This window comes from Aquarana catesbeiana, linkage group LG08 (genome assembly GCF_042186555.1).
Source record: "Aquarana catesbeiana isolate 2022-GZ linkage group LG08, ASM4218655v1, whole genome shotgun sequence".
NCBI lineage: Eukaryota > Metazoa > Chordata > Amphibia > Anura > Ranidae > Aquarana > Aquarana catesbeiana.
Window position 1 is genome coordinate 1,343,323 of NC_133331.1, and position 14,544 is coordinate 1,357,866.

General features: G+C 49.9%; 1 protein-coding gene across 1 annotated transcript in view; it reads right to left on the reverse strand.

Moving 5' to 3' along the window:
* The window catches only part of GPR162 (G protein-coupled receptor 162), a 117,822-nt gene that overhangs the window by 14,442 nt on the left and 88,836 nt on the right, over positions 1-14,544 (reverse strand). Inside the window, exon 3 of the mRNA XM_073595379.1 lies at positions 2,121-2,310. Within this exon, the coding sequence (XP_073451480.1) occupies positions 2,121-2,310 (190 nt within the window). The remainder of the gene's footprint in view (positions 1-2,120; positions 2,311-14,544) is intronic.

Sequence of the window (14,544 nt, forward strand, 5' to 3'; positions counted from 1 at the left end):
GGCCTTTGCCTCCAGGCTGGGCTCGGGCTGGCTTGAGAAGACCTATTCAGCGTTTCACGGTTTGAACAGGATTTTTGCCTGAGAGCAGTAGAAGCAAGGAGTACAGAGTGAGTATACAGCACACTCAGGGATTCACAAGGAGAGAGACTACCACATGTAGGAAGTTTTCAAAGAACAGCGCTGTGCTTAACCCTTCCTATCCCTTGCCCTGGGAGATCTTCAGAGCCATCAGGAGGGCTGGTAGACAAGCAGCCAGGAGGGCTGGTAGTTCCTGCAGGCAGTGGAGCTGGGAGGCATTCTACAGAGGAGAGGAGATACTCCTTTATGCACCTTTTCAACATTTTGTGCTATTTTCTAAAGGGACTGAGGGCTCCTAGTCCATAAGGGACTTTTCCACTGATCCAGGAGACCGGGTGTTTCTAGCAAGGAGAGCAGTCTGGGATCTTTCCTCTGTACATAGGATGGAGGTTGTCCTCATCCAAAGTCAAGTTAGGCATTCCATAATCCCTATACCCTGTCCAAGATGTGTTCCCCAAACAAACAACACAAACAAGCCCATGGACTGATCTCTTGTGTCCGGTTGGAAATGCGCGTTGCCTGGCTATGCAGGAATACGGGACCCAGCAACCAGATGAGAGAGAGACAAGAGAGAGGGCGAGAGAGAGAAGTGAGGGGGGGAGGGAGAGAGAGAAGAGAGAGGAGAGGGGGGGAGAGAGAGAGAGAAGAGAGAGGAGAGGGGGGAGAGAGAGAGAGAAGAGAGAGGAGAGGGGGGGGAGAGAGAGAGAAGAGAGAGGAGAGGGGGGGAGAGAGAGAAGTGAGGGGGGGAGAGAGAGAGAAGAGAGAGGAGGGGGGGGGGAGAGAGAGAGAGAAGAGAGAGGAGAGGGGGGGAGAGAGAGAGAGAAGAGAGAGGAGAGGGGGGGGAGAGAGAGAGAAGAGAGAGGAGAGGGGGGGAGAGAGAGAGAGAAGAGAGAGGAGAGGGGGGAGAGAGAGAGAGAGAAGAGAGAGAGAGACAATGAGAGCTGAGTACACGAGGTCCATCCTGCCTGGGATCTGCGACAGTTTTTTATATTGAAAACTGTGGCGTTCCCTTTGTTAAAGTGTTACTAAACCCAGTGATATGAAAATAGTCCCCCCCCCCCCCCCGCAGTGCCCACAGCTTATAAACCTTTTTGACTGATCTGTATACCGCGGTCACATGATAACCTGCAGGGTCTGCCTGAGTGCTGAGTGTTCAGGTAGGGGGAGATTTCCACTACATGTCATCATGCTGTTATGGATCATCCATGAATTAAGATGTGACATCCCACCCACTGTGTTCTTTTTTAGTTACTGGGCATGGAGGAGGAGGGAGGGACTGGGCTGTCATTTAGGATCTGTATACACCCCCCACATGTGTGATGTCATATCATGTGACCTGGCTAGCTCTGATTAACAAGGAACTGTTCTCTCCAGCAATAGAGACCAAACTGAGCATGTGCAGCTTTACTACCCTCACTGTGTCTTATCTGGCCTTGCCAAGAGAGACCCTGCAGGAGCAGGAGGAGCTGTACATACAGGATCAAACAGCCTTTTACACAATACAGAGGATTATTCCCTTAAGTTCCACAGTGAGTATAACAAGCATTCTATTCTGCACATACAGACAGATTTTACTGCTGTGGGTTTAGTAACTTTAATTTGGTACAATCCCTACACTTCCAAATAGAAACTGGCATGGGTGGCACAGATCAAAACTGGGCCATGTGCTTCCTTAATGTGGCGTACGCCACTCATGCCAGTTTCCTGCTCCAGCTTAGTTGATTGGTCTATGTGTACACAGCGCCCTATTACCATCAGCTACAATAGCAAATCAACCCTGATGAAGGCTTTTTTGAAATTCTTGAAACGCGTTGGATTTTGTACACAATAAAGTCAATGTTTACATTAGAATTGTTTGTTGAAATGTCTTCTTGTTTTCCACATATAAACCCGTATTTGTTACACTCAAGGCTCCATCGCTTGCCATGGGGGCTTCATTTTGCCATGGGGGCCCCATTCGCATCCACCCGGGACACCCACCAACACACGATACAACCCCAACTGCCAGCGCTGTCACCCACCCACCATGGACTTCATCTTACCTTCATCTCCCCCGCTGTCGGACAACATGGAGGCGCAGTGCTCCCACACGGTGCGCAGGTCAGCCCGGTATCGTGCGCAGGACCAGATGAAGGATGGAAGTAGCAGAGTCTGGGCCATGGAGCACCAAATGACACACAGGACCATCCATGGGGGGGCGCTGTCATAGCGGAGACTTATGAAGCTCACCACCTACAGAACAGGAAAAACAACTATTAGGTTCAAACAGCCCCCATAGGAAGGACAATGCACGTTGCCAGCAGCAACCAATGAAATCTCCTCATTTTATTGCAGCACTTGAAACACACAAAAAGGGAGAATCTTGATGGTTTCTGACGGGCTACAAAGTATCTTCCTTCAAATAGTTTCCTAAATATCAAAGGGAAATATGTATGCGCTGTCAGTACTTTCACCAAACATTCACCGGTGGAGAATCAATCGCAGTTTTTTAAAACACATTCACCTGGAAGATTTACCTGCAGTGAATGTTTGGTGAATGTGAGATTCACTTCTTTGTAAATATACCCAACGTGTATGGAAACCCAAAAACAGGAATGTCATAAATTTCCAGCCCTTAAAGAAAAAAAAGGAAATGTGAACCTACATCTCACCATCTGCCCCTCCCGCCATCCCTACTGCACTTACCTCTGGGGGTGATTCGGTGTCCCTTCCATGCAGTGATCCTGGAGTATGAAAACCACGCTTTGCTTCCTTTCCCTGGGGATGTCAGGATGGATCAGAGTGGTTCTGATTGGTCAGCGCGGTCACATGACAAGCTGCATGGATGGTGAAACTGAAACACTCACAGAGATAAATGTAACTCTGACAGGTCTGTAGGGAAGCAGCAAGGGGGGGGGGGGTCAATGTTTACATCGGGCCCCATTAGCTTCAAGCTACGCTGCTGGCTCAGGGGCCAATGCTGAGACTCCCAGAAATGCCTTGTAATTGCTTTGTATGGCTCACAATCAGCTCCGCACAGCGGTATGAAAGCCGCCGTATCCAGCGCTACAAATTATCTCGTTATCCCGCAGTCCTTATTAACACCATCATAAACCACGGCAATCAAAGTGTCACCCGCCCACCATGAAAGGGCCCAAATGAATGTAATGACATCGGAGCCGTCCTCATCATCTTAATGCTGTGAAGTGGATGTTCCATTTATTAGCAGAGAATGTTTTCTTTTATCAAATGTAATTAAAATAAAGCAAGAGGTTTAAATTTCCCCTCCGAGGTGACAAAGACGAATCCTACCGGAAATCTGCAACAAGGTTTATTCAATCAGTCAGTGCAGAGATTGTGTGTAGTGAAGGCCGATACTCCAACCTCATCTCCTGGTCATATAAAGTCTATGTGCACCGTATACCTCCCAACCTTAGACTTTCATAAAGTCCCCCTTATATCAGTGTCCCCATAGGAGCTCCTCCTTAAATCAGAGTCCCCATAAGAGTTCCTCCTTAAATCAGTGTCCCCATAAGAGCTCCTCCTTAAATCAGTGTCCCCATCAGAGCCCCTCCTTACATCAGTGTCCCCATAGGAGCTCCTCCTTAAATCAGTGTCCCCATCAGAGTTCCTCCTTACATCAGTGTCCCCATCAGAGCCCCTCCTTACATCAGTGTCCCCATCAGAGTTCCTCCTTAAATCAGTGTCCCCATAGGAGCTCCTCCTTAAATCAGTGTCCCCATCAGAGTTCCTCCTTACATCAGTGTCCCCATCATACCCCCTCCTTACATCAGTGTCCCCATCAGAGTTCCTCCTTACATCAGTGTCCCCATCAGAGCCCCTCCTTACATCAGTGTCCCCATCAGAGTTCCTCCTTAAATCAGTGTCCCCATAGGAGCTCCTCCTTAAATCAGTGTCCCCATCAGAGTTCCTCCTTACATCAGTGTCCCCATCAGAGCCCCTCCTTACATCAGTGTCCCCATCAGAGTTCCTCCTTAAATCAGTGTCCCCATAGGAGCTCCTCCTTAAATCAGAGTCCCCATAAGAGTTCCTCCTTAAATCAGTGTCCCCATCAGAGACCCTCCTTACATCAGTGTCCCCATCAGAGTTCCTCCTTACATCAGTGTCCCCATAAGAGTTCCTCCTTACATCAGTATCTCCATCAGAGTTCCTCCTTACATCAGTATCTCCATCAGAGTTCCTCCTTACATCAGTTTCCCCATAGGAGCTCCTCCCTAAATCAGCACCCCCATAAGAGTTCCTCCTTACATCAGTGTCCCCATCAGAGTTCCTCCTTAAATCAGTGTCCCCATAGGAGTTCCTCCTTACATCAGTGTCCACATAGGAGCTCCTCCTTACATCAATGTCCCCATTAGAGTTCCTCCTTACATCAGTGTCCTCATCAGAGTTCCTCCTTACATCAGTGTCCCCATCAAAGTTCCTCCTTACATCAGTGTCCCCATCAGAGTTCCTCCTTAAATCAGTGTCCACATAGGAGCTCCTCCTTACATCAATGTCCCCATCAGAGTTTCTCCTTAAATCAGTGTCCCCATCAGAGTTCCTCCTTACATCAGTGTCCCCATCAGAGTTCCTCCTTACATCATTGTCCCCATAGGAGTTCCTCCTTAAATCATTGTCCCCATCAGAGTTCCTCCTTAAATCATTGTCCCCATAGGAGCTCTTCCTTACGTCAATGTCCCCATCAGAGTTCCTCCTTAAATCAGTGTGCCCATAGGAGTTCCTCCTTACATCAGTGTCCCCATCAGAGTTCCTCCTTAAATCAGTGTGCCCATAGGAGTTCCTCCTTACATCAGTGTCCCCATAGGAGTTCCTCCTTACATCAGTGTCCCCATCAGAGTCAATCAGTCAGAGTAGAGATTGTGTGCAGTGAAGGTCGATACCCCAACCTCATCTTCTGGTCATGTGAAGTGTATGTACACTGTATACCTCCTAACCTTACACTTTCATAAAGAGACATCCTGAAGAAGCGAGTCTTTACTCCTTGGGTGGGATGGCCTTCTTGATCACATGACCATTGTGATTGGCTGTCGCAGTGGTCACATGATTGGATGCAATGCAGTTTGAGGGTGTTAAAACCCACCCTCTTTGCCACTGTACATATGCGTTAGGTGGGCGGAAAGAGGGGGACAGTTAGATAACGTCCAAATCTACGCAAAGTTTACAATTCCCAAGCCTGCAGCAGTCCTTCCACTACTGCCGGGCCACAGAGTAACCAGAAACTGTAGAAGCAACAAACACTTGGGTCAGGAGTAGTAAGGAGCTTGGGCTCGGGCTTTGGTTGGGTCAGGAGTAGTAAGGAGTTGGGCTCAGGCTTTGGTTGGGTCAGGAGTAGTAATGAGCTGGACTCGGGCTTTGGTTGGGTCAGGAGTAGTAAGGAGCTGGGCTCGGGCTTTGGTTGGGTCAGGAGTAGTAAGGAACTGGGCTCGGGCTTTGGTTGGGTCAGGAGTAGTAAGGAGTTGGGCTCAGGCTTTGGTTGGGTCAGGAGTAGTAGCGAGCTGGGCTCGGGCTTTGGTTGGGTCAGGAGTAGTAAGGAGCTGGGCTCGGGCTTTGGTTGGGTCAAGAGTGGTAATGAGCTTGGGCTCAGGCTTTGGTTGGGTCAGGAGTAGTAATGAGCTTGGGCTCGGACTTTGGTTGGGTCAGGAGTAGTAATGAGCTAGACTCGGGCTTTGGTTGGGTCAGGAGTAGTAAGGAGCTGGTCTCGGGCTTTGGTTGGGTCAGGAGTAGTAAGGAGCTGGGGTCTGGCTTTGGTTGGGTCAGGAGTAGTAAGGAGGTGGACTGGGGCTTTTGTTGGGTCAGGAGTAGTAAGGAGGTGGACTGGGGCATTTGTTGGGTCAGGAGTAGTAAGGAGCTGGGCTCGGGCTTTGTTCAGGTCAGGAGTAGTAAGGAGCTTGGGCTCAGGCTTTGGTTGGGTCAGGAGTAATAAGAAGAAGGGCTCCGGCTTTGGTTGGGTCAGGAGTAATAAGGAGCTTGTTCTCGGGCTTTGGTTGGGTCAGGAGTAGTAAGGAGCTTGGCTTGGGCTTTAGTTGGGTCAGGAGTAGTAAGAAGCTTGTTCTTGGGCTTTGGTTGGGTCAGGAGTAGTAAGGAGCTGGGCTCGGGCTTTGGTTGGGTCAGGAGTAGTAACGAGCTGGGCTCAGGCTTTGGTTGGGTCAGGAGTAGTAAGGAACTGGGCTCGGGCATTGGTTGGGTCAGGAGCTGGGCTCGGGCTTTGGTTGGGTCAGGAGTAGTAAGGAGCTGAGCTCGGGCTTTGGTTGGGTCAGGAGTAGTAAGAAGCTGGGCTCCGGCTTTGGTTGGGTCAGGAGTAGTAAGGAGCTGGGCTCGGGCTTTGGTTGTGTCAGGAGCTGGGCTCGGGCTTTGGTTGGGTCAGGAGTAGTAAGGAGCTTGGGCTCGGGCTTTGGTTTATTCAGGAGTAGTAAGGAGCTGGGCTCGGGCTTTGGTTGTGTCAGGAGTAGTAATGAGCTTGGGCTCGGGCTTTGGTTGGGTCAGGAGTAGTAATGAGTTTGGGCTTGGGCTTTGGTTGGGTCAGGAGTAGTAATGAGCTTGGGCTCGGGCTTTGGTTTATTCAGGAGTAGTAAGGAGCTGGGCTTGGGCTTTGGTTGGGTCAGAATTCCATTCCGAACACGGAAGTTGTGATTGTTGGGCCAATGAGCTGCGGGTAGGAGGTTTCTTGCCCATTTACTGACCTAAAAAGGACACATAGTCAAATTATGTCAGTGATGTCACCCGGGGTGGTGAATCTCTCGCTTGCAGCTCAATGGCCCGACAATGACAGCTAACTTCTGGGTGTGGACAGAACCCAGGCTCATCCCTAATCAGATGAATGTAACATGGAGCTCAGCATAAAGACTTCATAATTATATAACAATCCCCCTACATTGCTGCTCAATAGAAGAGGAAAAAATGCCCCAATATTATTGGTCAATAGGAAAAAAATGGCCAACGCTATTAGGGAGAGTGGGAGGAAAGAATGTCTCATATCTCTCCAAAACATTCAGACCCCAGATCAGCCCCCCACCCACACTCAATCAGCCCCTCATTAGAATTTAGATCAGCCCCCTTAATCTAGTTTTTAGACCTCCAATCAGCTCCTCTTCAGACCTCATATCAGCCCCCATTAAATTATGTTTCAGGCCTCCAATAAGCCCTTCTTCAGACCTCAGTCCCCATTGATCTACATTACAGACCCCAAATCAGCCCCTCTTCAGACCTTAGATCGGCCCCCTTTAATCTACTCTTCAGTCTTATATCAGACCCCATTTCTGCTCCTTTCCCTTTTCAAACCTCAAGCAATCCCTCTTGAAGCTTCAGATCAGCCCCTCTTCAGACCTCAGATCACCCCCCCCTTTAATCTACTTCCCAGGCCTCTGATTAGCCCCTCTTAGAACCGCATTTATACCCCCTTTAATCTATTTTTCGCACCCCCAATCTGACCCTCTTCAGACCTCAGATCATCCCCCTTTAATCTATTTTGTAGACCCCTGAGCAGCCCCCCTCCAGGGTTCAGATCAACCCATCAACCCAAGCTCCCAACCCCCCCCCCCCTTCGGATCAACCGCTTTTACATTGTAATCTAAAAAAAAAAAAAAAAAGCTATAGAGTTCTCTTCCAGGGTATCTAAATCCAGGTGTTTATTATTTGTAGATTAGCCACTAGAGGGAGCAAACACTCCTCAGGAGCTGTGGCCATAAGATATCAGCCACACAGGGGGTGTGTTGTTTTTTAAATAGTTGCCGATTCAGAGACTTGCATTGTGAGTGTCAGGGCTGGGCTCAGCCCTTCCTTCTCTGAGCTGGCCGCTCAGCTGTCGGCTAATTGCCAGCTCCCATCTCTCTCCACAGTTACTCAGCTGTTGATGATATCCTGCTCGTCAGTCCTGCCTACTTAAAGTCTTCCAGCTCACTTGATATCTGCCTTCGCCTTTACAACATCACAGAGACTTTCTTCAGCGTTCCTGTTGAAGATTTGCTCTCCTGACGTTCCTTCTGGCTCCTGATCCTGCTTGCTGTACTACTACGTTGATCTCTGGCTCTCTGACATTGGCTTGGCTGACTACCCGATCCAGTTACTGAACTCTGACTTGTTTTGACTGCACTTACTCTGTTTACCTTATTATTATTATTATTATTATTATTTTTAATATTATTAAACAAGTGTGATTTAACTATACTTGTGTCTCGGTCTGAATATAATTATGTAACATTAACGCACCTTGATTACATTATAAAAGGTGCGTCTGTTCTACACATGTAGTATAGCTTAAAAAAAAATGTACATTTTAAATGTAAAACCTTCCATCAAAGATCCCTGGCACTGACCCTCCTCCTGAGAGCCTTCTGATGACAAGTATGCAGATGAGAACTTCTGACCCTAACTTGGTCTGCATACTATTCTAGGTCAGTGACTCAGAAAGGACTGAAGAGTCGTCACCTGCAGTAATTCAATTCTGCCACTAGATGTCCTCAGTCTTCCAGATTGAATGACACCCAACACTGTTTAGCCTAGTAGTCTTAGGACTTCCTGTGAGTGCTGGGCATGGAGGACCCGCCCCCGAGGAACCCAGCGCTCACATACAATAATGCAGAGAATGGCGCTTATGTGATCTCTCTGCATTATTGAGAACCACCCGCTGCCAGGAGAAGAGGCAAAAAGGACCCAGGCCTGGAGACATTCGAAAAACATAAGAATAAAAAAGAAAAACATAATATACATTTGGGGGGCCCTCTAGGAGGAAATTAGGTGTGACTAGGGGAACGGGTGACCCTAGTTGCCAAATAGTCAGGATAACAGTCAGGCAACTAGCATTTTCAGAAGGAGGCCAGCGAAGGCCTACATTAATGCTTCTTGTAGGCCTCTTATGGTTCTTATTTATTCTTAGTGTATCCGGATAACATTGGAGGAAGAGTGACTTTAATATTTGGGTATATTATATATTTTCCTATCAGTATACGCTTCATAACAGAAAAATAGTGAGAGAAGGAATTCCCACCACAAGATGACAGGTGCTCTTTATTGCCCCGGAGGTGTGACCCGGCCCCATTATATCGCCTCCTCGGTTTTCGGATTCGATCTCCTCTGCGCCCCCCCCCCCCCCCCCCCCCGGTGTGCGCACCCCTGTGCGCTCCTCAAGCTCGCTGAGCCTTACAGCAAATGCGTTTTCCTGATGCAACTGACACGTTTCTGCACGCTCCAGCGCCCCGGACGCAGCTTGTTCCCGCCACGCTCCAGCAAGCATTCAGGAAAGTGTCAAGATCGCATTAAAGGGCAGCTCTGCTCAGACGGCTACAAGCACCATTTATAAACCCTCTGCTGGGTCTGTCCTACCCGCCACAAGACTCCTAACACAATCCTCCTCCTCTGACTGATGTCTTTTCTTTACTTATTAAGGTCAAGACTAAAAAATATATAAAAACGTCAATCTCTCTTTATGTTTAGTCTGGGAAATGTCTTGTCCTGCATTATTTGTATGCAGCCAGCAGCAGGCGCTCTCCTCTCCTTTTATCAGATTTCATGCTTTATTCTTCCATTTCTTCTTTTCTACCCTTTTGCTGCCAAAGCTGTTTTTGTATTATTTTGCACACGTTTAAAAAATCATTTTAGGCCTGAATATTAGTTAAAACCTCAAACATGATATATTTTCTAAAAGCTTAGACCTTGGAGAATAAAACGGTGGTAGTTAATATTTTTTATGTCACACCATTTTACCGTAATGGTTTATGGAGTGCAAAATTTCACTAAGAAATACACTAAAGTTATTTTAGTGCAAACAAATGCAAAATATAAAAGATGAGATTGCGCTGAGTAAATGATACCAAACATGTCAAGGGTTAAAGTGTTTGTAAACCTCAGACATGAAATCTGAACAAAGCACATCCCTCTGTAGTGTGTACTTGTCTCAGTCCAGTGCTGCCTCCTTCCTCTATCTGTATGTGACTCCTCCCCCTCTCCCCCCTCCACTATCTGCATGAGACTCCTCCCTCCCCCTCCCCCCTCTGCTATCTGCATGAGACTCCTCCTCCCTCCCCCTCCCCCCTCCGCTATCTGCATGAGACTCCTCCTCCCTCCCCCTCCCCCCTCCGCTATCTGCATGAGACTCCTCCTCCCTCCCCCTCCCCCCTCCGCTATCTGCATGAGACTCCTCCTCCCTCCCCCTCCCCCCTCCGCTATCTGCATGAGACTCCTCCCTCCCCCTCCCCCCTCTGCTATCTGCATGAGACTCCTCCTCCCTCCCCCTCCCCCCTCCGCTATCTGCATGAGACTTCTCCTCCCTCCCTCTCCCCCCTCCGCTATCTGCATGAGACTCCTCCTCCCTCCCCCTCCCCCCTCCACTATCTGCATGAGACTCCTCCCTCCCCCTCCCCCCTCTGCTATCTGCATGAGACTCTTCCTCCCTCCCCCTCACCCCTCCGCTATCTGCATGAGACTCCTCCTCCCTCCCCCTCCGCTATCTGCATGAGACTCCTCCTCCCTCCCCCTCCACTATCTGCATGAGACTCCTCCTCCCTCCCCCTCCACTATCTGCATGAGACTCCTCCTCCCTCCCCCTCCCCCCTCCGCTATCTGCATGAGACTCCTCCTCCCTCCCCCTCCACTATCTGCATGAGACTCCTCCTCCCTCCCCCTCCCCCTATCTGCATGAGACTCTTCCTCCCTCCCCCTCACCCCTCCGCTATCTGCATGAGACTCCTCCTCCCTCCCCCTCCCCTATCAGCATGAGACTCCTCCTCCCTCCCCCTGCACTATCTGCATGAGACTCCTCCTCCCTCTCCCTCCACTATCTGCATGAGACTCCTCCTCCCTCCCCCTCCGCTATCTGCATGAGACTCCTCCTCCCTCCCCCTGCACTATCTGCATGAGACTCCTCCTCCCTCTCCCTCCACTATCTGCATGAGACTCCTCCTCCCTCCCCCTCCCCCCTCCGCTATCTGCATGAGACTCCTCCTCCCTCCCCCTCCACTATCTGCATGAGACTCCTCCTCCCTCCCCCTCCCCTATCTGCATGAGACTCCTCCCTCCCCCTCCCCCCTCTGCTATCTGCATGAGACTCCTCCTTCCTCCCTCTCCCCCCTCCACTATCTGCATGAGACTCCTCCTCCCTCCCCCTCCCCCCTCCGCTATCTGCATGAGACTCCTCCTCCCTCCCCCTCCGCTATCTGCATGAGACTCCTCCTCCCTCCCCCTCCCCCCTCCACTATCTGCATGAGACTCCTCCCTCCCCCTCCCCCCTCTGCTATCTGCATGAGACTCCTCCTCCCTCCCTCTCCCCCCTCCACTATCTGCATGAGACTCCTCCTCCCTCCCCCCTCCGCTATCTGCATGAGACTCCTCCTCCCTCCCCCTCCCCCCTCCGCTATCTGCATGAAACTCCTCCTCCCTCCCCCTCCCCCCTCCACTATCTGCATGAGACTCCTCCTCCCTCCCCCTCCCCCCTCCGCTATCTGCATGAGACTCCTCCTCCCTCCCCCTCCCCCCTCCGCTATCTGCATGAAACTCCTCCTCCCTCCCCCTCCCCCCTCCACTATCTGCATGAGACTCCTCCCTCCCTCCCCCTCCGCTATTTGCATGAGACTCCTCCTCCCTCCCCCTCCCCCCTCCACTATCTGCATGAGACTCCTCCTCCCTCCCCCTCCCCCCTCCACTATCTGCATGAGACTCCTCCCTCCCCCTCCCCCCTCTGCTATCTGCATGAGACTCCTCCTCCCTCCCCCTCCCCCCTCCGCTATCTGCATGAGACTCCTCCTCCCTCCCCCTCCCCCCTCCACTATCTGCATGAGACTCCTCCTCCCTCCCCCGCCACTATCTGCATGAGACTCCTCCTCCCACCCTCTCCTTCCTCCGCTATCTGCATGAGACTCCTCCTCCCTCCTCCCTCCCCCCTCTGCTATCTGCATGAGACTCCTCCTCCTCCTCCCTCCATCTCCCCCCTCCGCTATCTGCATGAGACTCCTCCTCCCACCCTCTCCTTCCTCCGCTATCTGCATGAGACTCCTCCTCCCTCCCCCCTCCCCACGCCGCTATCTGCATGAGACTCCTCCTCCCTCCCCCTCCCCCTTCGCTATCTGCATGAGACTCCTCCTCCCTCCCCCTCCCCCTATCAGTGACCGTGAATAATGGGCCTAGAACGATCGGTATGTGCAGTGCCGGTGCTAGACTAGGCAAGACCAGCTACTTCCGCGTTACTTTAACTGACAATTGCGCGGTCGTGCGACGTTGTATCCAAATGAAATTGACGTCCTTTTTCTCCCCACAACTAGAGATTTCTTTTGGTGGTATTTGATCTGCGGTTTTTATTTTTTGCACTATAAACAAAAAAAAGGAGCGACAATTTTGAAAAAAATGTATATTTTTTACTTTCTGCTGTAAAATATCCAATTAAAAAAAAACAAATGTAAACAATAAATTTTCTTCATCTATTTTGTGTATTCTGCTCCATGTTTTTGGTAAAAAAAAAAAAAAATCCCAATAAGTGTATAATGATTGCTTTGCGCAAAAGTGATCACCTCTACAAACTATGGGATATGTTTACGGAATTTTATTTTTTAAAATATTTTTCTAAACCCTCCCCCGTCACCACCGGCACATGGCACACGGCAGCGGTGGTAAAAGAGGTAATGACCTCAGTAGCTCAAGGTCAAATTTGCACACATAAGTGAATTATGAATCAGGGCAGAGACCCCCCCCCCCCTACACAGTTTTGTCTGAGGTTTCAATAGAAGCCCCAGAACAACATACCCAGAGAGGTGCCGGGAACAAGGGGCTCGGGGGGGGGGGGCGGCTCCCACACAGCAAGGCACCCCTCGATGGGCAACCTACAGGAGATCAAACTATACAAAATACAGAAAGGAGCACCAGGCCAAAATCAGATAAAAGAATCCAAGATCATTTTAATTGTTGATAATAAAAAGTCATCCAAAAACAGCCAACGCGTTTCAGGGGCAAATCCTCTCCCTTCATCAGGGATCAACAGAGGGAGAGGGACCCCCATTGCTGCTCAGCAGCTGCAGTCAGGTTGTTCCTCCTTGTGGAGAGTTCAGTGCCGGTCCTGATCTGGAAAGTCATTGGTTCCTCTGAGCCCATCACATTTGTATTCTGTGTTGAGCCCTGATGAAGGGGGAGGGGCATTGCCCTCAAAAAGCGTTGGCTGTTCTTTGGTTTTTTTTTACCCACAATTAAAATTATTTTGGACTCTTTTATATGATTTTAGTCTGGCGCCCCCTTGTGTATTTCTATGCCTATAGCAGATGCGGGAGTGTGTGTCGGGGCTTGTTCACAGCAAGTGCATTGCGGGAGCGCATGCCAAATCACGCATTTTCCCACACCGCACAAAAAAACCCCAATGGTGTGTGATTAATACCTAAATGTGCGTGCGTTTCTGCCCGCCAAAAAGGGGGCGGTACCGCACGGAACTGTTTTGGTGCAGCGCGATTTTAAAAACACCTTTATTTTGCACATTTCCCGCACAGTTCGTTAAAATGAATGGGCTGCTCTAAAATGCGACGAATAAAAAGAGCGTGCGTGTTCAGACGCACCTCCTGGTGGGAACAAGCCCTTAAGGCTGCATTCACCCTTTTAGCATTTTGGGAACTTGAGCAAAATCTTTACGAAAAAAAAAAAAGCTTGCATTGACATCCGCTGCCCAGATATTGTGTCACATTAAAAATTGCAACATCCGTTTTATTCTTCAGGGCCTCAGCTTTCAGAAAATTTTTGGAGATTTTAAGTAATTTTCTAGCAAAAAAAAAAATTTGGTTTTAACCCCCTAGGCGCCGACAGCGCGCAAATATGTGGCCTCTCGGCGGGTGGGCCTTGGCGCTGAGCCCCCCCATATTTGTGTATCAGTTAGTAGACACAGCTGTGCCCAGAGCAAAGCTGACGATTGCTTTCCGAATCATGTGATTGTCTTAACAGCCAATCACGGCAGTCATGTGATCATAAACCCCCACCCCGCCTCCCGCCATCTGAAACCTCTTAAAGGGCCAGGAGGCGCCGGTGCGACGGGGTTAACATGTAAAAGTGGTTAAAACAAAATTAAAATAAAAAAATGACCCCCCAAATAAAGCAAAAAAAGAGAAGATCCCCCCCCCCCCGATCTCTTATCTGGACATTGGCGGATACAATGTTTGTAAACAGAGGTTCTGAGCCCATGGGCAGGAAGAGGTGACATGATACATTGTATCCAATCACACAACAAACGTACAGATAACGATCCTCGATCTCCATCCATCCCATAGATGAGAAATAGATAATTCCCATTATATGTAATACAGATTCCACCTCACAACACCGACCTTCCCGACCTCCCCGACCTCCTCGACCTTCCCAACCTTCCCGACCTCCCCGACCTTTGCGACCTCCCCGACCTTCCCGACCTCCTCGACCATCCCGACCCTCCACGACCTCCTCGACCTTCCCAACCTTCCCGACCTCCCCGACCTTCCCGACCTTCCCGACCTCCCCGACCTTCCCGCCCTC